Raw genomic sequence first — 26,565 nt, 5'->3', positions numbered from 1 at the left:
ATGTCACCGCCAAAAACTACAAAATCATGTCACATATTTCATGTAAGTCAGAGTTTGTCATTTATATGTTGCAGTGTCCTTGTGGCCTGCAATATGTGGGTCGCACTGGTCGTACGTTTCAAAGACGTATATATGAACATATCTACAACATCAAAAAGGGTTTAACATCACACAGTGTGTCCCACCACTTTTTGGTACATCATGGCAAAAATCCAAAGGGCCTTATCTGTCAACCTATTGAATTGTGTACACCCAATTGGAGAGGTGGTAATAACATTCAACACATCAATAGGAGGGAGGCCTTTTGGATCTATGAACTTAAGACTCTATCCCCATATGGGCTCAATATTGATTTTGAATTGGGCTCCTTTTTAGGTAGATGAAATGGCTCAAACAAACATTAGTTAAATGCAACCATTACTTAATGGATGACACCTTATCCATTTGACTCTGTACCAGCAGTAGCATACTAAGTGGCTTAAGCAGGTTTGTTTATCCTTTGGCCACAATTTGGCATTTTGGTATATATCAATGCCTATTATGATATTACATCTGGCCTCAATTTTGGGATATATGGTTATCAGTTGATATCTGAATGTTTTTAATGTTGTTTAATGTATTGTATGTGTATTATGTTGTTAGAGACGTAGTGATTTGATATTAATGACATGCAGGCTATACAGCCTAATTGGGCAATTAATTTTTAATTGGTTAGGGTATATGTACATGTCATTCAGTGTCAGTCTTTGTAGCCCCTGAGGAAGTGGAGTAACATCCACGAAACGCGTAGGGCAGGTGACACAGTCACTTTGAGCTTGGTATTGGACTTTTTGGGACACTTGGTCACATTTGAGCCCCATTGCAGCCGTTAGTTCTTGGCATACAGGACGTTTGTACTGTCCCTTTAAGGGCACGTGCACACTCGCGTGCAGGCACGCTGAGACAGCCTGTGTAACCGGAGGAGGAAGTGAGGAGAGCAGCCTCACGTGGAGGAGAGCTGTGAGCCCCACAAGCAGGCCTCCAACACTGCCACTGTTCCTGTTAACCCCTGGAGGGAGAGTCAGCACGAGAGTCACGGTGCAGCAGGAATCACATCTCTGCAAAGACATCAGCAGCAGCCGGAAGACTCTTTGTTGCATTGCCTGTATTTGCCTTGCTGCTTGTAAGTAGGGCTCTGATTTTTCATATCTGGATGACCAGCGGTGTTCTCATTTGTCCAAACCATTTTATGGCATAGTTCTTTTTATTTAATAAATAGTTTTTATAGTCACTAGGAGTCTCTATGTTATATGTGCAGTGTGTGTATTAGTGTAGACCTGTTTTAACCCTACAGTGTTGCACTATGATCTGTGTCTGTTTGTGTTTTTTCCCCTATATGGCCTGTCAAGCAAGTGTGCTGATCCCCTGAGGAGTACAGGATTATCCAATGAACTTTTGGCGCCAGGTTTTTCTTTGTTTTCACAGAATGCTTTCAGCCAATGCTTGGGATAAAACCGTTATACATTGCGATATTAAACAGAGTAACCAATACAGACATATCAAAGGACCCTCTGATGAAGTCGTGCTATATGACTCAGTTTCAACTCAGTCTGAAGCTGTGAACCACCATCATTCACTGGCTGGATATCCTGAGAGCACTCCTGTGAAGTGGGAACCCGATCTGAGAGTCACTGTTTGCCAGGGGACCTCTCTCCTAGATTACCAGTCACTTCCAGTTTCTAGAGGGCTGTCGGCATCTGCTACCACGCTGGAGAGTTGGAGGGCAAGGGATATCGCTACAGATAGGACAGCCTAGGAGTTTGAGTTTCTCATACATGCCGATGACCTAGCGGCATCTGAGTGTGATGTATGCAGATTCACACTGAGCTAAATTAAATATCCTTCCGTTATACTAGGAGCGTGCACGTTTTTTCTCTTTGAATCCATGCAGGGATCGGTTTGCCCGGTGATGAAAGCAGCCCGAGTCTCCAAAGGATTGTGTTCTATACACAACTTTTCTGGACTTGTTTGAAGCACCATGAACATTTTTTATTTTCATTTTTCTCATTTGCATCTCTTTAGTATTGTGTATTTTAACAATACATTAGACATACTTACTGTACATTTTACTTTCAAGTTAGCTTAACCACCTCTACCTACATTTGTGCTTCTTGGCATTAATACACACATTTAACTAACTAATTTAGTAGTAGGCTCTTACAGAAGTTCTGTTAATGTTAATAGCACTGTCCTTAACCTCTTAATATTATTGTATGGCTGTATTTCTGAGTCTGGCAGCTAGTAATTAGTAGTAGACCTTATTAAAAATTGTGTCTATGTGGGCTCTCAGCCTCTGAAACTAGGATCAGATTGAGTTCTGCCCTCAGATTTGTTAACTTTTTGAAGGTGGAAGTACTAAGTGAGCGCTTGTGTTCCCTTTCAATTTTTATTATCTGCATCCTGAGACTTTCCACTCTTTCCGATCTTAGTCTTTTTCTATGGGAGGCTATACTAATCAATTTCCCCCTCAAGACTGCTTTATGAGCTTCCCAAAGCATGGACTGGGAGAGGACACCATCTTGGTCTGGAAGTAATGAGCTATCTCCTGTTAAATTTCTCAGGAATATTGAGTAATGACTCATTTAGCCTCCAAGAAAAATGTTTATTATGTGAGGTTATATTGTCAATTTCTCTACTGCGGCGAAGATCATATCGATCCGTGAGTAGTATTTGTGTGGTGCAGAGTGTGTAATCATGTCTGTGGGTGCTGTTCTCTCCAGATATCAACTAGATTTGAATTACTTAGACATCTTACTATGACCAAATTAAAGTCTCCACCTATTTATTACTCTTTCCTTCTTCATACTACCTAGCATAGCAAAACAGTCCTTCATTTTTTGCACTCTTCTCATTTGGGGCATATATTACCATGTGTTGGCTCTATACCAAAAACAGAGCCATTCATTATATTGCGGCGCTCTGTCTTTTTTAGATTTCTGTAGAAAGGGGTATTTTTATGGAGGAGAATATCTACTCTTCGTTTTTTTTCACCGAGGCAGAGGACAGTAGTACTGTGAGATTTTTACCGAAATATATTGGGGGGTCAGACTTAAAATGAGTTTCCTGGCGAAGAATATCAATTTTGGCCTCTTTATAATCTGCTATTGTTCGACGCCTTTGTTTGAGGCTCTTCAAACCCTTTATATTATGCGACAATATGTTTAACCCCATTCTTTAAGTCTTAGGGGGGGGATATTTTAGAGACACTGATCTTTCTTGCTTCATGCCATCTCTTGGAGGTTTGTGTATATTTGGTTGTAGAATATCTTACAGCATTCTGTAGAAGGTGGGGGTGAAAGGGGAAAAAATAAACCCGGAGTAGAAATAAAAATAGATGCCTCATGGGTCAACACGGACACATGGGCATGGAGTCAAACCATGGTGGGATAGAAGGGGAAATTGAGGACATTAGAACTGGGGGACTGCATCGCGAAACCAACCTGACCAAACATTTAGTCATTCCAGGGAGAGCGACCACCTCCGCACTATTAATTGGGTTTCTTGAAAAACCACACACCTCTTAGAAATCGAAATCTTGTGCAGAACATCTTAACATCAACAATTAGAACATACAATAGAGAGTAATATAAGAAAACTGAGAATCAACCTTGGCCTTATGTGAGCTCTTGCAGGGTTTGAGGGGAGACCCCCTCACTACTACAATTGGTGGTTTGTTGGGACTTTATCAATTGCTGAAAATCTTTAGGGGAGAAAAACTTAGATAAAGTTTTTAGGTTCGACTCAAGTTTCACGCAACATTATTAGTGTTGTAATATGTTTCAGCGTAATCAAATGGGGCCAAACTCCAGTCGAGGTCAGGCCAAAGCTGAGTGGTGAAGGCCTAATGTTCACCGTTTGTCGACATCTGGGGGAGGGCCTGGATCTCCCTCTTGAGAGAAGACAAACGCATCCATGTTGTCTTTTTGGGTAGCCAGATGTCTACCAATCCTCTCTAGCCTTTGGTGTAGCTGGCTTTCACTGTATCTTGATGAATACCCAGTCTGGTGAGAAATTCTTGGCTTTTCTGGGTCTTTGAGCATGTAAGACGTACCATCCCGCGTCACAGTCAGCTTGAAGGGGAACCCCCAGCGCTATCTGATATCTCAAGCCCGGAGAATGTATGTAATGGACTTAAGCGCTGTTCTTCGTATAAGTGTAGTCGGAGCGAGATCAGGGTACACTCACATTTTCATAGATCAGGTCCTATGATAGTCTCATCTTTTGCCAAAGTTGCTCTCTGGTTTTAAAGACATGAAGCCGGAGGACTACATCACGTGGCTTATCCATGTTTGGAGGCCTCGGCCTTAGGGCTCTGTGGCGGTCAATTGTCAGGGAATCCGCGGTATTGTCCGGAAATAGTGCTCTGAACCACTCTTGAATAAAGGCCCCTGGATTTGTCACAGAGACTGGAATTCCTCTTATTCAGAGATTGTTGCGACGGTTCCCGTTTTCATGTCTTTCAGAAAGGTTGGCCATTTGACCCTTAGATCCTCTGTGTCTGCTCATTGTGTCTTGGTCTCAAATTACCTTGTCCATTTTATGCTCCAGGGCGACAGTTCTCGGTCCCAGCTCTTCCACTTCCTTTTTGGTTTTGGCCAATTCAGCTAGGAGAGCTTAAATGTTCTTGTAAAGATCTTCAATATCTTTTTTTGCAGAATTTTGGCTGACAGGATCTGTGTCGGATTCAGAGTCGGACTGCTCACATGGGTGCGCCGTGGGTGCCTGTGAAACTCTAGGTTCTCTCTCTCTTTTTTTTTTTTTAAGAAATCAAAGTGAGTGGGAGCTGCAACAGGACCCCAGGACTTTATTCTTGTATTTGTGCCATTTCATCAATTGCAGGACTTATCTATCCCTTTCTGTCATTGGGCAGTGTAACCGCCTTTGCAGCGATGAGGGAATCATTTGGACTTCTTTTTCTCTTTGTGACTGGACTAAGGTTACTACGGATCAGAGTCAGACACTTCCAAAGGGAATAAGTAAACATCTATCTTGTATCCTCCTGTGTGTGCGCGCTTTCTGGACTAGTACTGTGTATATTACCATACATTAATTCCTTACTATCTATGGACTGCCATACATGGCTACTGCATCACAAACTGGATTGTTTGTTGGATGATTAACTACCAGGTTTTTTTTCCCCATCAATCTCAGTGCTGGAATTGTTTCTAAGAATCTGACCTTTGAAGGTACTACTATGCCTGAATGGAATGTATGAGATGTTATCTGATATTCACTCTTCGCTTTGTTTCAGGGTGTTCTTTGATCGGCCGATCTTGAGGACTCGGAATGCGTTTCCCTGCGTTCTCATTTGCTATTCTATAGATATAGCCTTTCATCAGTGCAGTAGTTCGATTTATGTCCTGTTAGAATTTTTTGGTACGTACACTGTCATACTAAGGGGTCCTGCTCCTTTCTTTTATATGTTTTAAGTTTGGTATAGTTGCAACTAATTAATTGATATATTTTGGAAATACTGTATTGGACTGCTCATTTGTGAGACTTCTTGCTGCTTTTGTTTAGTTTCTTGTATGGTGTTGATAGCTGTTGGCTTCGGCCAAAAACTGTTTAACCAATTGTCAGGTGCATGCGATGCAGCAACATAAAAAAAAAAAAAAAAAAACTGTCCATGTTTTTTTTTTTTTTTATTCTCTACTTGATCCAAGTTTTGCCAAGAAAACATCCACGATCAAAGATCGTGTAATGATGAGAATGCCCTTACCCAGAATCCTCACCCGGAGACTAAGAGGTGCATTCAGAATTATATGCATAATTGTCAGGGGGATCTCAAGAGCAGAACCACTTTCATTTCAGCTCTGGGAACCCCCTGGTTTCCAGAAATACTTGCCGGGAACAGTGCTGTTAGTACTTTGTTGTCTAAATCTGTCGCGGCTTCCTATTGGCCTGCATGACAAGATTTAAACCACTACATTGAAGTGAGGAAACGGCTGCACCTTCTCTGGCAAGCATCTCGGAAAAGAGAGGGTCCCCAGAGCCGAAATTAGCGTGGTTCTGCTCCGAAGACACCATGCTTCTCACCCTTGTTAAAAAAGGGGAGCGCACTTTAACCACTAGATGGAATGTGACCGTGGGGCAAACAGCTGTGGACCGACAGATACACACAGGTTGGCTGCTTATATGGTGGGTAACATCTTTGTGACCTCTGCTTGCTCTTTTTTTCCTATACAATCGGAAAAAAAATAAAATAACAAACTTACTTGAAAGAAATTCTCCCTCTGCGTTTCTTGGTTGTCACCTTTGTTACATGACATCTAGTGACAAAAAAAATATGGAGCTTTTAACAGGCTGGTAAAATACGTCTTGAACAGCTTAAGCAAAATCTAATAAACCGTGCACATAAAAACAATCTTAATTTCCCCAAAGCTCCCAATGCTTGAATTTAAATTTAAACAAAAAAAAATGGCTGTTTTCTTAATTATTTACTACTGTACTACAGTATAAGATAGTCTACATACCCAGCCCCTTTGCTGCCAGAGGGGTCAGAAATACATTACAGAACAAGCCAATACTTGCAATGTTAATTTACAGAACGGGTTGAAAATGTAGCTATTTTGGGGAGATTAGGGAACCAAAAGACTATTTAGTTGTTTATCTAGTTTTATATTAGATCTTTGAAAAGTAGGCATAATACATTTAGAATTTGCACAGCGCTTTAACCTAAAATGTTGCTTTTTTATAATCTATGACACAATCTTTTGTAGCAGCAGAGACTAGGTACGGTAGGTGAATTTGTGTAATTGGTCAAGACAGAAGGGATATAGGATAGGTTTGAAATGTCAGATTGTGTCAAATTGTGTGAAGCATGCTCATTTTAGGTACACAGTCCCATTTAGCAACATGTAACAAGGCTATATAATCCATGGCTACTACTTTTAAAGGTTCTACTCAAAGAATATTTAGATTATAGTTTTATTTTAATAGTTCATCTTCAGATTCCAGAACTTTCTTGTTCCCAAGTGGAACAAAGTCCCCTCTGAAAATACCTGCGGCCAGGGATGGAACATGGCAGGTTGAAAGCTTCATCTGATTCTATCCAGTCTGAGGTCACTACCCTCATTTAGGAGGGAGAAGCTAACAAAAAGTGTGACCAAGACAAGCAGAGGATTCTGGGAGAGGAAATATTGTAGCAGAAAATGTCTTCCTGATACAGCAGCATTTAGAAGTCAGTAGATGTTAAGATAAATGATTTTAATTTGCCGCTCTATGAAATGTTTTTAAATGATAGAATTCAATATTTTTTTTATTTACACAAATACGGCTACTGCCTCACTTAGTGACACTAGTAGACCTCTAAGAACCTTACCCAAGAAGATGAAAAAAGTTTGTTCTCCCAACAAACCACAATCGGGCCCTGCTCCCCACCACCCAGGTATGTAGCTTGCTGGGGCCCAGGCTAGCAGGCTTAGCAATGTGGACACTATTGCAAGCTTTGGTCTTATCTTAATTAAGCATTTGACATGAACTAGAATTCTGGGTGGGAGAGGACTGCACCCTTCACTTAAAGTTAATCTGGGGATTTACAGATCCCTTAATGGCACACGCCCACATAGGACAACATTAAACTGACCATGATAGGTTTAAGACCTGAAATAAAAATATTAAATATTTATTGGAAGTCTAGGCATTTTCCTTTGTTTTCATTTTCAGTGAGTATTTAGTTTTCCCCACTAATAAGGTAATCATTAACTCCTAACTCAAGTGACCAAAAAGGTAATGAATACTCCCAGGATAAATTTACAAGAACAAATGTAAAAAAATGTATACTTCGATTTTTGGGGAAAGGGCATCACCTAGTTACCTCCTATAAAACATGTCACGGTCAAGAAGTTACCTTGGTCCCATGTGGGAATGGGGCTTTAAGCCCTTCCTATCATAAGAGTATAACCACTACATTTATTAAAGTTAACGTCTTAAGAACTAATCGCTACTTCCCATTAATAAACCCTACCCTACAGCCTCAAACAGGGAATGCCATACAAATATGTAAACATGTATTTTTACCTATAGAGCATAAAAATACACATACCGTTTCATATGTGTAGCACATCTATACAAACAAAAAAAATACATGCCACTAATTGTATTTTGGATTCATTTTGGCGCAAAATGTTAAGCCAATTGTAAATTACCGTTTTGGGGGGAAACATACCTTTATTTCAAGGCGTTTACCAAAATCTGCATGGGAACATATGACAAGGGAAGGAAGAGAAGGGTAGCATAGAGCAGAATACATTCTTATAACCAATAAACTGCCAAATTCATTAAACCAACTTTGCTAGTGAAAATCAGAAACCAGATTTACATAGTACCTTTACATCTTTTTATTTTTACAGTGAAAATGGGGCCTGTCCAAATCCCAATTAAAAGATTTGTTTTAAATACTATGTAAAGTTATATAGCCATTTAACACAGGCTTTTAGTGGTTTCCAAATTGTGAAAACGCTTGAGACCAAAAGATCGCAAAACACACAAGGTTTGCTGCTTTTGTCAAGCACTAGTAAGGAGATCGGACCAAACAGGGGGAGAAAGGGAGTGGAAAAGTAATTTACAAATTACAAAAAATATATATATAGATAATAATTAACAGCTATTCAGGACTGCACCTTTAATTTAACTTTTGTACAAAATGAAAGCCTGTTTTTAAAACATGTGGCAAATAGTCACATTGGATATGTTCAGATGTAATAAGTTACTATGTGAAAAAACCTGGCTTCTCAGCAAATAGCCGATGCCACTTACCATATGAGGTCGGTCCCACGTTGGACCAAAGAACTAATGATAGTGATATGTTTAATAGGTAAAAACCAGAGAACCAATGCCTTTAAAAAAATAAATTAAAAAAAAGCAAAAATATTTCACTTTAGTTGATAGCCTGAAAATGTTTGACTTGACAGGCTGAATGGGAAGTTGATTGCTAATTTTGTTTGGTGGTGGAAAAAAGTTTTAATACTTCAACTAGTCAGGGTAAAACTTTATTCTTTAAACCAAAATCAGGCACTGAAGTTACGGTAGGTGGAGGATAAAAAAACTCCATATTACAAGGTAAAGCAAAGTTAATGGACCCATAAGGGGGGGGAAATCTAGACTACGTACATATACAATCATTCACGCCATTGTCACATACAGTGGTTAAGCTGCAGAAAAGGATTCTGGGTAATGACACTGCATGTCACTTTACCCTTTCTAATTCTATGTAGCACGTGGGCCTTGATAGATCAGGTTACAGCAGCAGGGTGCCGATGACCATCAGAATCCACGGAAACAAAACTAAATCCCACAGCACTCCGAATGGAGTTTGAGAGAAATAAAAATAAATAAAAAAATACATGGCTTTACTAAAACAATTTTTTATACACTAAACGACAATGTTTCAGGCCTTTTATCAAGCTATACCAATATTGAACATGGCTGTTTACTTGAGCTTTCATCTGTTGTATTTAACGGGTAGCACAGCAAAGCCTGGAATAAGGAAGTATAGAATCAGAAACCCCACTTAAAATCAGACACATTAAAATTCGGACACATTAGTTTGAGCTTGGCCACTGATTCCATGCTGTGAAACAGCTGAATAAGTTTCTCGATTCTGCACTTCCGTATCGCAGGTAACAGTCCTAGGGAAATATCCATATCCAAAATTGATAGTGACACGCCAACTTGCAAGTCATTACAAAGAATTTGTGTCTGCAGCCAACCCATGTATGCCGTGACAATGGGTTGAATGAAGCTTGTTTGGCAACCTATGGGAATATACTCTTGAGGTTCTAGGATTTGAAACTCTGGTTGCCTTATGTTCACAGGATCTCACAAGGGGTGGAATTGCAGTGACCCTCATGACATCCCTAGAATATCATGGCATTTTGGATAAGGAGGAAACGTCCTCCCCTTTGAGATCTGTGAACACAACAGGAGAATTTTATCTTCAGCTGTTGGCGTTTGGGGCCAACCATGCGATAATTATCCTGTGATCGCATGTGTAGTTAACTATTACACCTATCACTCATTTCACCTTTGTCATACGTGGGACTGCACCATCAATTAAGTAATTGCATAGAGGGGTCTGCAGTGCATGCAAAATAAACCTGTATAGCTTAACAAAATGAAGATATTTAAAGCTGGAGAGAATGCTCAGACTTCAGAGGTCGCATACTATACCGTGTATCGTGTCTGTCACCTGGAAACCAGAGTGTGCAAGGCACGATCGCATGGGTACGCCTGCAGCAGAGAACACATGCACATACAACTAAAGAGGTACATCACCCACCCCCAGCAATGATGCATCCTCCACCCACATTCCGCCCTCCCGTAGAGACCTGGGAAGACAACATTCCAAGCTCCTGGGAGCAGAGACCCACTTTGTGTAACAGTGTATATATACTAATGTCATTGTCTCACACCCCATTGTTCTGTGCTGATTATGTTGGTGTGTTATAAATATATACTACTATAGTCTGTCTTGATGGCATGGGTATTACCAACATCAAGAACATCTGGCGTGGAGGTAACATTCAAAAGGAAATGCCAAATGGTCAATATTGTTTACAAAGCTGTTTGGGGTCGAGCAACATTTGAGAGATTTGGTGGAGACTTTTCTGCATGTAAAAGATGGTACAGAAAAGGGCAGCAGTTTGGTTTATACTGAGACTAACCAGACAATAGCTGCCCGATTTCACTCCTTTCACCGTAAAAAAAATGGCTGAAATCTGTTTGCCTCACAAAATTAAAAAAAAAAAAAAAAAGTCATGTTTCCCATCACATAGAACTCAAAATGGCTTCCCGGTCTGGTTAAACTACATCATATTATACTGTCTCAATACAGATCAAAATGGCCACCAGGACTCGTTTTATCAACCAAAAAGAATCAAAATGGTTGCCCGGTCTTGTTCTCCTTTCCCATCATAAATCAAGATGGTTGCCAGGTCTTGGTTCCACTCACAATATAAACTAAAATGGCAGAGATTTCGTTTCATATCTCAATATATACCAAAATTGCTGCCATGTCTCTCCACATTAAGCCAAAATAGTGGCTACATCTCTTCCCGCATGAACCTAGTTCATTGCCACACTATAGATAGAAAACAAAAACGTGGCAGGTATTGTACTTTAAAGGTCCGTTTAAGGGCCATTCATTTAAATGAAAAATGGATAAGAAATCTATGGCCACATGAAGCCAAGGCAGGAACATTGAATGTGCATGGTTTAAAACGTTTAATAAAATCATTGTGTAATCTCTGAGCAAGGTGTTACAGCAACCCAATTCAATTGTTTTAAGTGCTCTAAATATAGAAGCACCGTTTAAAGAAAAAGTATAATTAAATACAATAGTCAGAAGCAGAATCACAAAAGGTGACCTTTAGATTATATTTTTATGTAAATAAAAATTGCTATAGGGTACATAAAGCAAATTAATTTTGTTTTCACTGTGGAATAAGCTTTGCAGGCTAAGGGCTTTATTTAGCAAGCAGTGCTAAGCCTGAAGGCACGTTATGGCTCTTTGAAATATGCCACTGGTAACCTAAGGCTTAGCATGGCTTAGTAAATGCAGCTAAAGGAGTAAATTACACATAGCAAACAAAAAATTAAATTAAATACAGCTTTTTAAAAAGATTCACTCACACTAAGTGAAAACGTTTTTTATTTCCTGTGGAAAATAAGGTGTTCACATCCTACGTAATTCATAAGTATCAGATACTTACTGTACTCCACTCATCAGTTTAACCAAGGATGGCATCAGAATTCCTTACAGTGAACTAAAAACAGACAACGGGAATTTACATTGGAAAAAAACACAAACATGTTACCACGAGAGATTATGTACCGATTGTAGTCTCCAAAGCATTTGGTTACTATTAAACATTTCAAATAAAACCTTTAAAAAAAAAGTGCAAAACACCTTTATTTAACCCATTAAATATGTCCGTCACTATAGCATAGTGCCATAGTCTATAGATTTTAATTTTCCTACCTTCAAGTCAATAGCCAAACAGTCCCATATGACAACATACATTGGTCATATAATGCAGTGAAAGTCCTTGCAACCATCTGCCGTGAGCTCTGTCACGTTAACAAGCTAAGGACAGATACTTGGTATATAAAAATGGGTTTTTGATTTTTGTAAAAACAAAAAGCTTTTGCAGATGCAGGCCTGAAGGCCCAACCATGAAAATCTCCACCAAAAAACACGGAATATACCATACTCGCGACTTCTGTCAATTCCTGGTTAAGAGCTGGGACTGGACTGAGGGGAATGAAGATACAAACGGTGCAGTATTCAGAGCAGAGTTACAGTTTATAATTAAAAAACTTAATTGCCACCCCGAGGAAATCTAAACGATATCTGTATTCCCCTATTTTATGTGCACCAGTGTGTATACAGTAGGGCCCCCCTTCTCATCGATCCGCCAATATGGCGTTACCGAGAAGGGGGACGCCATGTCTGCGCATGCGCAGAAGGGGTAGGAAAGACAGAAAATCGCCGGTGGACATGGACAAATGCTATGTTTCGCCTTCCGGCGATTTTCGCTTTCTGACGGCGGCCTAGAAGCATAATAATGCAACTTTTAGGTGTGTCCGTTAGCCTCCCAACACATAGATTAAGTTCTTTGGGGCAGGGTCTACTTTAGCCTTATGTTGGCACTTATCCCCATTGCTTGTACATTTACCTTCTATTGTAATGTTGTAAAAAAGCGCTGTGTGCACGATTGGCATAATATACAATTATACATACTTCTAGATCAGATGTCAATACCATCACACATATCCACACTCCCAACACCGCTCTGATGCATCTTACCGTGTGCAGTATTAATGATAAGCAGAGCTTAGATATCGTGTCTCAATATTTACCAGATTCAAAGTCCCTGCCACATTTCTCTAGTTAACACTGGACTTTGATACAGGACTATCAGGAATAAGTATGGGACATGAGCCAGAGTAATCTACACTAAGATAGTTTAAGATTTCAACTCCCAAAGCACAATGAAAATAACCGAATGTAGCTTTGTATAAAACACAAACGGTAATTAGGTTTGTTTCACTTATTGTATTAGAATTGCCTGTATTGTCTCTTGTAACCCATTGCTTACACTGTTGGATAAATAGATCAGCTAAAGTGAGCAGAAATACATTACTTAGCATAGAATAAATATATTACATCTACAGATGTAGCAGGCGTTAATGCTCCTGCAGGCGGGTTGCAGCGGAACACAACAGGCCAGTGGGAGCAGACTCCATTGTGAAGCAAGTCGCCGTCCAGAGCCAATGTCCTAAATACAGCTCAACCCCCTTATAACGCTGTGCTTGGGGTTCAAAGAATCACATTGCGTTATAAGCAGATCGCGTTAGAAATAATGTACAATTGTATGCATTGTACAATAAAGTATGAAAGATGTCAAAAGTCGTGTTGTATAGTATTCATAAATACGAAAATTGGGTGCCACGCTTGCATCGCGTTATAAGCGGATTTGCGTTATAATGGGGCTGAGCTGTATATGTTTCGGTTAGGGAAGGTCCTCTTGTAGTCTAATTATAGCTTAAGATATGGTTCTGCGTTTGCCTCCAATATATAAATTATGCATTTGGCAGCATCCCGATCATGCCAGAAAGAACACCTACGTATAAGCACCTCACTAAATAATGGTGCGCATGTACACTGCTGCAAAGCTGGCACACAAAGGTCTTGCTAGTGTCGGCTCCTGTGAAACTCATGCCAGGCTGGTAAATGATAAACTGCCACGTTTGAAGCAAAGCATTACATGTCCCCAAGTTACAACATGTAACAGTGGAGGAATTGTGACTATCCACAGCTTGCTGTTTTTAAGGTGGAATGAACTGCCATAATCCCCATCAAGCTTTGCTGAAGCCTTCTGTTCCAGCATATGCAGACTGTACAGGACCTCCCACAGCTCCGAACCGCCCGTGATGCTGGCTGGTAACCCATTGAGATTTGTCTTTGTGCAACTAACTTCTCATAATTTTGAGAGAGTATTGAGCGATATGCTTTTTTTACACAATGAAATGTGCGCTTTTTCTTCTTGTGTTTTAGATTTTACCTTGGACTTGGTACATCCAACAAGAAGCTGCAGAGTCTTCCATATTGGTCTACTATTGGATGGACTGATTTGAACCCATTTGCTCCATTGGGACATTTAATGATGTAATTCTATATTATGTGATTAATTTATTTAAACATGTAATATAAGTGTGCTCAAGTTATATTTATAGCAGCGTATATTATTTACACTTGTGAAATGCTTATTGCCAAAATATGTCACATTTGGTCACTTTACATTAGTGCTGATTTTGAGATGGATAGATATAAAATACAGACAAACCATATGGCTACAAAGCTGGTACATTCTCCAGTGAAACTGGTGCCAGTCTGGTAAATTATAGACAGCCCAAATCTGAAGGACCAAAGCATATCATGTCCGAGTTAAAACAGGTCATAGCAACTGAACCCACTTGGAGTTGGAAGCATCAAACTGAAAGGCAGATTACCAATTATCCAGTGACTTCAAATTAAACTGGTTGCCCCAAAATGCTAGCATTTTGTCCATATGACACCCCATTTTCTGAGGGCCTTCATCAAGACCAACCAGATGCAGTGCAAAAGACGTCCAAAATAAAAGAATGGCGCATATGACGTGGCGAGGATGGAATCCCTGGAGTGTGTGACAACACCCAAGAGTGACCAGTAAAATTGTTAAACGGCTTACACTTGGGTGATGTCAAATTCCATATTCATGTAATTTTGCGCCTCTAGATAAAAATAGATAGTTTGCAATGCATCTGGTTGGTCTTGACAAAGGTCCCATGGGTGACCGACAGTGACAAATCACTATTCAATTATCTCAAATCAATAAAAGACAGTTATGCACATACAAAAGTGCTAGTCATAACCAGCATATAGAAGTCGCTTGAAGTCTTCAGTTCTCCCAGTTCCACACCACTATATAATGCCCGTTTCTCAGATGCCTCCTACAGCATTCCTACAAATGGCTGGAGTTGTGATGGATGTCGCAGAGTTGCAGGCTGGTGGCATCACCATAGAAGACATCGGCTAGGTTCCAACATAATGGCTGCCAAGCGCATTTCACTGGCACTGTTCCAGCTTCATTTTGTTGGAATCAAGCCTCATTTTCAATGTCTATTGTGACCCACCGGCCTACAAAGCCAGAACATCCCACATCCCAGTCTCAGCTGTTATAGGAACACCAGAAAAATAGGCATTACATAATGGCGTGGAATTCGGTGTACTTAAGACTTCAAGCGACTTCTATATGCTGGTTATCACAAGCAATTAAAAAAAAAAATAATAATAATAAAATATATATATATTTTTTCCCCACACCAGCTTCCTATTGCATAGCCAGTAACCAAACTCGGACTGGTTAGACAGGTGGTAACAGTGGTCCGAGTAGGTTTACTGGCTGTGCAATACAGCAGACATAAGCTTATATGGGTCCACGTTACAATGGACAAGAAGCAAAAAATTGGTACACCAAGTACTCCTCTGCATGTCATTACCCAGAATCCCTGGCTGCAGTGGAAGCATTGCATGCCAAGAGATAATGGGGAAAGGCAGTCACAGACCTGATTGAGACATGTGAATATACACACAATTGGTATTTTTACTTGCTATAAACACACCTATCTATATATTGCATATATACAAATATTTGCTTTGTGTATGTATATATTGAACCAAATGCTTTGGAGATTTTGTTTTACAATCTTCACCTAATCTCTTCTAATAAGACTGTTTGAGGAATCGTCTTACTGCAAGATTAACAGCACCTTCCTTTTTCTTGTAATAACGATGCCTCCATTGGTCACACAGCTAAGCGTACGATAATTTCTGCCAGATCACAAAAACATTTATTTTCCACAGAACACAAAATAATCACATTTCCACTTTAACAGTCAAATCTTTAGTTACATTGGTTTTGTATGTTTTTAAATCTATACTGCTCATGACCCAGCTTCCCCACTTTTGCCGCAGAGCGGTTAATACTAAAGCTAGCAGCAGTCCCCTTGCCGCTGTCAGAGGGGCCTGCAACACACTGCAGGCTCCTGTGGCAGCAGAAGGGTTAAACATAGTAGTAAAGAAGCGGGAACCAGACTGAAGGAACCCCTCACTCACATAATGCAGACCTGTATCACGCCAACATCTGTTCGTGTCCTATAGGAAGAGCGGTTACGGGAAACAATGCTAGTGTTCACCCACCTGCAGGATAGCACCGTATATACGTAGCAGGACACTACGTGGCTCATCGGCCACCGATTTCACAGATTCTGGCATGGAGCAGTGGAACAGCATGTTGCTGAGGCCTCCTCTGAAAAGGCAAAAATATTGTACTTTGAAAACATCTACAGAAACAGTTGGACAGCGCACAAAAAAAATCACAAGTCTGCATAAGCCAAGACCCTATTTAATTTTTGATCTCGAATTTAGGGAGGAACAAATCTTTAAGGAAGCTGGTTACATTAATATGTTTTTTTAAATGACAATGTGTCCACTATGAGACTGAACAATTACTATGCCCATCACATGAAATGCTCCACATATAACCCCACCATTGTTTAACCAACTAACGTATAGCACCCTGGAAAAGGGCGCTATATAAATGTCGTTTAAATAAAATTATAAATACCCTCCATTTTTAAACCAATGAATGTTTTTCATTGCTTTTAGTTCCAACCCCAAGATTCAGGTTATAATATGTACAAACATTTCAAGGATACTAAAAATCAGGAAAAACTGAGAAGTCTAAATCACCTTGTTATACCCATTAAATAGGACCAATCCCTTATGGGGCAAAAATTACCCATTAGCAGGACGTTTGATGGGTTAAATTTGGAAACGTCAAAGTAAACTTAAAGCAGCAATTACCCCATTTGTTACATTTTTTATTTTATTTTTTAAAACAAGATGGAAACTCAGCACTCAACGATGCTAATTGTCAGCTCCAGGGATCCAGATAGACGTATTGGTGAAGTTACTGTGTTTAAATCTCCCTACAGGGTAAACAAAATGGCCACCAAATTTCATGCCAAAAGGGAGAACCGTCAGCAGTTGTGGCTTACTACCGGGCGGCCATTACACGATACTGGTTGGCCACAACAACGACAACCATATTGGGAACCGGAGGCCCCCGGGACGTAAAAGTTTGATCGCCCCTGCTCTAACACACAGACACAGACTACTGCGTTCCCCAACCTCAGCTTTCCAATCCCTTCCTCCTGTCACAGGAACATATGGGGCGGAGCTACAGGCACAGGGGGAAACAGAGCTGGGGGGGGGGGAGAGAAAGTGAACAGAGGAGTCATCATGGGGAGCGGTTATATGTAGCAATGGGAGGAAGAGTTATAGGTAACAGGTATATGTAGCAATGGGAGGAGTTAGGGAGCAGGTTCATGGGGCAAGAGGAGGAGTTATAGGGAGCGGTGGGTGGGGAAATCGATTATGCGCAGTCATTGATAAATATGTTGCACACCACTGCTCTAACAGATGGCAACATAAATAAGGGCTGATCAACACTTCCTACAGATCACACAACTGATTAGGTGCAGATTATAAAAGCCCTTCACAGCACTTTTTTTGATAACCTGCACTCAAGCTATTCAAAATAACATTGGCACGGTTTCAATTTGGTCCTAAGGTTAACTGAACCTTGTGTAGAGTGTAGAGAAGAGGTGGTCCCAGGGGTCCAATGGTGGAGCACTACCAAACAAACACTGGGGGCAGCAGTCAGTTGAAATAAAAACAAGATTTAATGCGTGGTCAATTAAAGTACATGGTTACTTTGACGCGTTTTGGGACATGCGTCCCTTTGTCAAAAAGTTTTGATCAGCAGGCAGACGCGAATTTACTTTTTGACAAAGGGACGCATGTCCCGAAACGCGTCAAAGTAACCATGTACTTTAATTGACCACGCATTAAATCTTGTTTTTATTTCAACTGACTGCAGCCCCCAGTGTTTGTTTGGTAGTGCTCCGCCATTGGACCCCTGGGACCACCTCTTCTCTACACAACGCTCGGCGTGACGCACCCACCCAGCTGGGATAGAGCTGTGCTGCAAAGGGAGACTGACACTGGCTGATATGGTATGTACTTTTGGTTTTGCTGGGTACTTACTCAGCATCTTTATGGCATATATGGAGATCTGAGTTAGCCATTCAGCGTTACTGGTACAATTATACCTATGCTTAGATTGTCATAGAGTCTCCCTAGCACTTATATATGCTCTTATACTCACGGATTACAAATACTTATCTTGATTACATACCTATACCTTTTGGGACAGCTGAGACCTGACCTGGGGACATACCCCTCACCAAACGTCTATTAACTGAACCTTGGGTTGGAAAGAATTGTGTTTCTACTCAACAATAGAAGGATGCGATATGTTGATCTAGCCAAGCTGCACTGGCTTTATGACAACCGGGACAAGTCAAACACTCGAGAAGCTTCAATGCACTCCGTCCGTCACCACAACTCTACCAGGAAGAGGGATCATTGTGTAGCACATGCAGCTGCTCAATAGTCATAGCTCAAAATAGACAACAAGGCCCTAGCCTCAACCTGTGCGGACCCTCCCTTCCCCGCAATCTCCTCCCCTACAGACTCTGGGGGCCACTGGTAGTCCAGGAACCACAGTCTGCAAACCATTAATGTAAATCTTGGTGAATTTGTCCCTATCATGCACACTGCTCATTTGCATGTCATTACCCAGAATCCTTGGCTGCAGTGGAAGCATTGTATGCTAATAGATAATAGGGAGAGACAGTGCTTCAGACCTGTCCAAAACGTTTGAATGTGCTCGCAAGTGATTTTTATTCCAGAGCTGGATTCCCCCTCCCCACCACCCTGCTTGCAGCTCTAATCCTTGCTCCCCCCCGCCCCAAACCCCATTTCCCATATATCTGCGAAGCCACCAACTACTGCATTAAAAACAGCAATCCTTTGAGTACAACTCCTATCAGTATCTTGCCCCATTAGCATGTAATGCTTTTTATAAAATATTTTTCTGGTGTTCAAAATACATACATCTTGATCTCATCAAGGACGTTACCATGGCTGTGTTTAGACTGCTCTGGGTTTTGGAGAGAGCTCCATTTTAATCTCCTGGACACTTATTTCAAATTATATCTCCTGAACGAAGCATGGGATATTAAAAATAAACAGAGTTGGAAAGGCACAAAGATCGCTTAAAATAAAATACAAATAAAAAAAAAACTGGTGATCAGCGCTGGCTGCTGCGTCAACTATGTGTTGCAGTCAGAACTATCCTCCCTCAAGTGGCCAATAGCAAGCTGCAAAGTCACAGGGCAACCAAGAGACGTCAGTTTTCTATTGACGATACCGCAGCCATATTTGTAGCTTGTGCATCAAACACCTGCTACATACAAATATCCTGGGATCCAGAGTCTTACAGGGTTCGGAAAGGGGTTGGGGACTATATGCGGGAGGGGAAAGCTTGGATCAGCTTTGGGGTCCTGACAGCTCAAATACATAATGCAATTTAAGATGTCACTGTCCTCCCTGGTTTATTGCGATTGTAGGAAGAGGAACTGATGCTCTGGATGTATATAGTCACAAGACCACTAATGAGTAATACTGAGATTTGTAGCTGGCAGATTTTCAAACAGATCACAAGGCCTCTAATCGCTGCAGCAACGTGACTGGTCTGTAGAGCAGGTTCCTTTGTGCTGTACATGGACAGCTAATGCCATTACAGTTGCTGGTTATCATTGAGCGCATATATTGTAGCCTGTTGCACATCACTGCAACCTAGGAATCGCTGCAGTATGTTATTTTTTTCAGCTTAGTATCACCTTTTATTTCTTGCTCCATCATTAAAGGGTCACAGCCACGTCATGTGAAAATCGACCTGATTAGTTACACACGTAATGGGTTGATAGGGTCAGTCCCATGTATGGACCAAGTGGCAGTGACATGTTTAATGATTTAAAGTGTCACTCCCACATAAGACCAAAGTGACCCAACAAGGACATTGTAACAGGTCACTACTTCATCCAACCAAAACATTGAAACGAAGCAAAAAAAAAAACAAAAAAAAAAAAACAATTTAAATAAAATTCTAAAGTTTATCCTGGAAAAAATGTATAAAACGTGAACGTGAAGATTAGGGCTGATCTTATCTTTCTTTACCTTATCTGTCCCCCTGACCCCACAAGCTAATTTTACAGCGTGTCATGAATCAGCACGCAAATGCTGGCCTCGGGGACTTTAACCGCAGACTCCCTGCTTCAATGACAGACACTCAAACCAGGCCACCTGCTTGGATGACCCCATTACAACCTGGCCACCCCACTGTTACAGGAATCATCCCCATCTACACTGGGTGACCCCATTAAAACCAGGCTACCCCACTTTTACAGTGATCACCCCCATCTACACTGTGACAGAGGCCACTACATCTGCAGAGGCCGCAGGACTCACACAGATAAGTATGTAATTTAAAGAGTTGCAAAAAAAAAAGAAAGGGATCAGCACACAGCACTAAAGAGACAGGTCTTGGGTAATTTTTTTTAATTTATTTAACTACATTAAAAAACACCAGCAACAGCATTGGTTTCTATGGACAAGATTATTATTTATGGACACCACTAATTTTCCGTTCATATTGTATAAGGGACATTATATCGATACATAGACCTAGCACTTGAGCACCATCCCCCTCTTCACGTATTGTAATTTAAAGAGTACCGGTACATGTGCAACAGTACAGGCAGACATTGGTTATCCAACGGAATCCATTCTGGAAGTAGCGTTGGATAGTGAAACCGTTGTAAAGTGAGCCCCATGTTAATCAGTGGCGGTGAGCGTTGGATAACGCATTCCGGGGTAAAAAAACTGCCCTTGGGGTTGCATTGTAAAGCGTTGGATATGCCATTTGTTGTATAGTGAAACGTTGGATAATGACGACTAACTGTACATCACAAGTTTAGAAGTGGGGGACCTTATATATTATAAGGGGAGCAAGGTGCAGCACACTAAGAGACTATACTATAGCGGCTGCATAATTGTATAGGGACAACAGATGGGATGAATGTGGACCCTATAGGAATCTGTGGGTCATCCTATTGGAGATTAGGTGTGCAAGGATTAATAAATGATAATTAAGCAAGAGCTCTGTGAGGGTGTGTAAAAGGAATCCGTATAAAATAAGGGGGGAAATAAGACCCCCCTGCCCCCCCGCCCCCAAAAGGAGGTGAGAAGGCAACAGGATATAGGGCATGTGATATACTGAAGCATTCAGTAGTACGCAGGTGAGCGCGGTGTCAGGTGCCAAAGCACTTACCGTATGATGCTGATCTGAAACCGTTCTTCCTCTAGGCCTCTCCAAGCCCCGGTCAGGAACTCCTTACACCAGCGGTATGCCCGGCGCCTGGTGCGGGGGTCCGGTGCATCCTCCTGCGCCCTGCAGCTCTCTTCCTTCGCCCGATCTTCCTCCTCCTCCTCGCCACCCCTCGGCGCGGTCACCAGACCCCCGGCCGCGCTGATGAGCAGCCCCAGGGAGCCAGGCACCTCCTCCACACCCGAGAACTTGGTCTTCATCCTGACTGAAGGGGGATTTTGGGGGGATGATAGGGAGATTAGCACTGGAGATTAGGGGGGTTTGGGACGGTGATAGGGAGATTAGCACTGGAGAATGTGGGGGACGGTGGGTTCGGATACTAAATTTACTAAACCGTAAAGAAACCACCGATTTTTTTTCACAGAAACGCGCTTGAATGGGCTGCCTTGTTCGAAGAAACCACACAATCTCTTCAGCTGCCAATTCACATCTGCGACACACACACCGCCCACTGCCGCCGCTTTTTATAGCACTTGGGGGGGTTACGTCACAAAAGGCTGACGCCTGTTTATTGGCTAGAGGGTGCCGCTCCCTGGCTGCTCCGCTATGATTGGCCGATGGCTGCAGCATCTAGAGCGGGAGGGATGTTGTAGAGATTGTGGGAGTCCTTGGGACGCGTGTGGCCGGCGCTGGTAGTGTCAATGGCGGAGCTGCTGCTGCAGTTGCCATGGTTACAGACTTCTGCCCAAGCAGCGGTTCTCAGTACCCCAGACATTTATCATATAGAGAGGAATAGCTGACACGGAAATTCATAGATCATTATCAATAATTATAATATTAATCATCAATAATGGACTGGAGGTTGTTTCTTTTGAAACTAAGCACAATCTAAGACAGATGAGGTAGAGAATACCTTTAAGGGGGGGGGTGATAAATAAACAGACAGGGGAATAAATGGATGACAGTGAGAATTAGGACCATACATCCATCAGAAGTGAACAGGGGGGGCGGGGGCTGTATTGTTAAATTAACACGCAGGGAGAAACAATACAAAGAAATATGATAGTGTGTGTCACGTATGACACACCTGTGAGCACGTGACCTGCATACGGGCAAGGGTTAATACACAGCTCACAAGCTGTCCCACTTTTCACCTTTCCTTAAATGAACAATATCTCCCCTAAATCCGTCCCCATATAGTCCACCTGTCACGAACAGCACACAAGTGAGCATGTGACTTAGAAATGTGTAACCTCCTTTCCCTATGACAATGGGAACTATGCGTGCTGACATTGCCTGTAGCTCACAGAAGGCCTATGCCTCCGCCCCTGGGAGCCTGGGGTGAGCTCTCGCTCTTCTCAGTACAGCGCCTTCACCTGGTGAGGGATCCCAAGGTAGTGGGATAACCCCTCACAGGAACCAATACAAGGATAGTAATACACACCACACAGGTATAAGATAACTGTTTACTAACACACTACTAATTACAGTATTACCCCTAACACCACGTCCCCACAATACACTGACCCAAAACAATGTTCACACCCGGTGGGGTTCCCACAAAGTACTGAGGTGCCCTGGGCACCTAACCACTCCGGTGTCCATAGAGCAAGGCCCACCCAAAGTGTGTGGAGTAGCACTTCCCCTGTGTGAGATCATTGGTGCACTTGGAATACCTCCCTGGGCACTCCTGTATCCAGGTGTCACCGTCTGCAAGGGATCAGTCTGGTCCCAGAACGTGGGGCCTGCAAATCCCTCCTCTCGCCTTATCCGGTCCACCACATGGGGCGAGCTCCAGCTGGAGGGTCTCACCGTTAGAGCCTATAGTGTGCCTGTGGTTTGGTCCCTGACCGCAGGCCGCAGATCGCCTCGTGGCTTCGTCTACCGGCGCAGCAACACTCCCACTATACAGATAAAAAAGGAAGAGTCCCTATCTGGAGGCCATCCCTATGCACACACAATCTAAGATGGCCCAGGGTCTAGCTGGGACATGCGGGGCAACTCTAGGCCTAGACACTACCTACTCTGTTGCCTCCTCTGCTCCGACTGGCGTGGTCCCTTGTTCACGCCAAACCTCCTTCCTGCTCCCTGCAAGGATCCCCCAGCCCTATTGGCTGTACTGCCCCATGTGTTAGTTTCCCCTGAGCACTATGGGACATGTAGTCCCGTGCGTAACCGCCTGTAATGGCTGCCGCTCTGCTAGCCCCTGCGCATGCGAAGCCCATTCTATTCCACATGCGCAAGAACCAAAATGGCCACCACCTGCGCCACTGGCCCGTCGCGGAGCTCCGGTGCTCCCACACCCCGCAGCCGTCCCCCTCCCCGGCACAGGAGGTAAGAGGGCCCCCCCCCCTGGTGGAGACTCCAACGTTTTCGCTTGGGAACAACATATATCACAAAGTTTATATAATAAAAATGCATAATATCATATACAATTTAATTGGTATATCAACTCTAAACAAGGTTCAACAATTCGGTGAGAATGGTTATAACAGAAGCTAACCTGCTCTGAGATAGCTGCTGAGACTCATAGTGAGGTGCCCCTAATGAATCATACCATTCTCATTGGTGGGCATCTCACTCTTTGACTCCTGTGAGTCTCTTCTTCGACATCTTCAGTGGAGAGTCTACCATTGGCTTGGTGCGGATCGTTGAAGGTACTTTAGCCATGGTCAGGATTGGAGAGATGCGGATCGTCGTGGTACTTTTCCGAGGTCGGGGTTGGAGAGATACGGATCGTCGTTGGTAGCTGGGGTCAGGAGTATAGAAGAGCGGAATCCAGAGAGATAGCCGAGGTCAAAAATAGAGAGCTAGGAACCAAGGAGCAAGACAAGACTGTGGAGGCAAGGTTAGCAGTGAACACTTCGAAACAACAAAGGATTTGCCAGTGGGCCGGCTGAGCATATATAGGAGAGAGGAACCAATGAATAGACAGACAGAGTGGCGGCGCGTCCTCAGTGCAGGATGTGATTGTCTGTAGTGGTGCAGGAGACAGGTTTGGGAAGGATTGCTGACGAAGATTGATGATGCTGTACATGCGCGCGTTGAGCATGCGTCACGTGCACGTGCTGAGCACCGATGACACCACCGTTCGGGTGCAACCTGGAGGCGGGGTCAGGAGATTCTGCATTTACCTCCACGCGTGATGCGCGTGCACCCCAAGTACAGCGGCTGGTGGTGGATGGCCCAGATGACGCGTTGCAGAACGATGAGGCATTATCTGCAGCTTTCTGGCAGGGTCTTTCCGAGACATTAAAGAATGAATTAGCTGCTCAAGAAAGACCTACGGTGCTCGAGGATCTTATTGACATGTGTATTAGGGCGGATCAACGCCTTCAAGAAAGGAGGTTGGAACGCCATCACTCACGTTTTCTCACATCAACGGCTCTTGTCCCCAGTCTCTCTCCTTCTACTTTCCCAGCTCTTGAGGCTCCAGAAACAATACAGTCAGGAAGTCAGCAGCTCTCCCCTTCAGAGAAACAACATCGGAGAACTGGAAGATTATGTCTTTACTGTGGACTGCCGGGTCACCTGGTGCTTCACTGTCCCACGAAGCCGGGAAACGCCAACACCCAATGAGGTATAAGGGGGTCTCATTGGGTACCATTTCTTCTTCCCCTCCTAGCAAGAGAGATCTACCTACCAGGGTCATACTGTCTATCTTCCTTGAGGGTCCTTGGTTCCTAGTTCCTGCCTCTACCTTCATCGACTCCGGGTCTGGGGGAAATTTTGTGGATCAAGATTTCGCAACTAAACATAAGATTCCCCTGGTCAAGAAATCGATACCGGTGGGTCTAGAGGCTATTGACGGACATCCTCTCCAGCCAGCCAGCCTTCATTTCATTGGAGACTCCTACTCTTACGCTCTCTATTACTGACGGTCACAAGGAAAAATCTCACTGGATGTTATTGTTACGCCGGTGCTGCCCGCAGACCAGACCCGTCCCCTGAGCTGAAGGGGGAAGTGGTAATACACGCACCCGCAGCAAAGGGAGTGTGTTCGGAGTGTGGTATGAAGCGTTGCCAGGCCAGGTGTAGTAAGGTAGACAATACTTGCCGGTACCGGTTGTAGAGATAGAGTGAAGGATGCCTTGCCGAAGTCAGGGAGTGGAGAGTGGAGATAGGTCGTAGTCCAAACCGTCTTCAAGGGGTTACCAGAGTGTGCGTTGTCCAAGGAGTGCCGAGATCGAAAGCCAGAGGGGGTAGTCGGACGAGCTCCGTCAGAACCTGTGAAAACACTGAGAGAATCCAGAAGTACTTCCATACAGAGACTATGTCGAGCAAAGACTGAGAGCAGAGAGGAGCTAGATAAAGCAGGAAGGTCCAATTAGGAATGGAGGCAGGACAGGAAGAGCTACAGGGAGACACTGCAGATTGGTGCAGGCATAACAGGCCAGGTGAGTCTTGTTGGTATCTGATCCTGAGAGTGCCCCCTGAAGGAGCAGGTAAAATGCCAATGTGCCTTATTTAAATCCTGCTGTCATGGACATAGTTCCTCTTTATTATGCTGTCAGGGTGATTATTGTGTACATCCCGGTGGTTGTCTCAACTGACTCCACTTGTCACTTCCCCTACAGTCATCACGCAGAATTATTGCATTATTGAGGGGCACTCCATCATCGCCGGACCTCCTAATTAAGGATCTTATTAACAATATGCTTAAGGATGCTACCTGCTCAATTTTGAGCACCACATATACCACATTCCTCTGAGTCTTGTTGGTAACCTGAGTATGCCCGTGCAGTGTGCGGGGGCGGAGCCTGAGGTCCGGGGGACGGGAATAAGAGTGTGCAGACTGAGCATGCTCCGTAACTCGTGTACGCGCGTAAACCGAGCCAGTGGATGGTGCAGGTGTGCGTGCAGGAGGGCGTGGGTGCGCCCGGCGCTGAGCAGAGGAATCGCCGAGGGGAGTGATCCCGCGACGGCGGCAGGGGGGGGAGCCGTGGAGGCCGGTAAGGCAGGATTGTTTTGTGTGTCCAGGGGTACCCTGCAGGGAAGGAATGCTCTGTGTGGGGAGCGTGGAGAACGCCGATTCCTGACAGTACACCCCTCTTCAGGAACGGCCTCAGGACGGTCCAAGAACGGTTTGTCTGGAAACTTTTTCCTGAAGGACTTAAGAAGGGCCGGGGCATGAATGTCCTTTGAAGGTACCCAGGATCTCTCTTCAGGGCCAAAGCCCTTCCAC

General features: G+C 43.1%; 1 protein-coding gene across 1 annotated transcript in view; it reads right to left on the bottom strand.

The window, feature by feature from the left end:
• Positions 1-21,891, bottom strand: part of CHKA (choline kinase alpha) — a 38,180-nt gene extending 16,289 nt beyond the window's left edge. Inside the window, exons 1-3 of the mRNA XM_075566751.1 lie at positions 21,384-21,891; positions 16,283-16,391; positions 6,255-6,308 (exon numbers count right to left, since the gene is read on the bottom strand). Coding sequence (XP_075422866.1) covers positions 6,255-6,308; positions 16,283-16,391; positions 21,384-21,640 — 420 coding nt within the window. The 5' untranslated portion in view covers positions 21,641-21,891. The remainder of the gene's footprint in view (positions 1-6,254; positions 6,309-16,282; positions 16,392-21,383) is intronic.
• Between the last annotated feature and the right edge of the window lie 4,674 nt (positions 21,892-26,565).

Source organism: Ascaphus truei, chromosome 12 (genome assembly GCF_040206685.1).
Source record: "Ascaphus truei isolate aAscTru1 chromosome 12, aAscTru1.hap1, whole genome shotgun sequence".
Lineage (NCBI taxonomy): Eukaryota > Metazoa > Chordata > Amphibia > Anura > Ascaphidae > Ascaphus > Ascaphus truei.
This window is presented reverse-complemented; position numbering and strand designations above follow the sequence as displayed.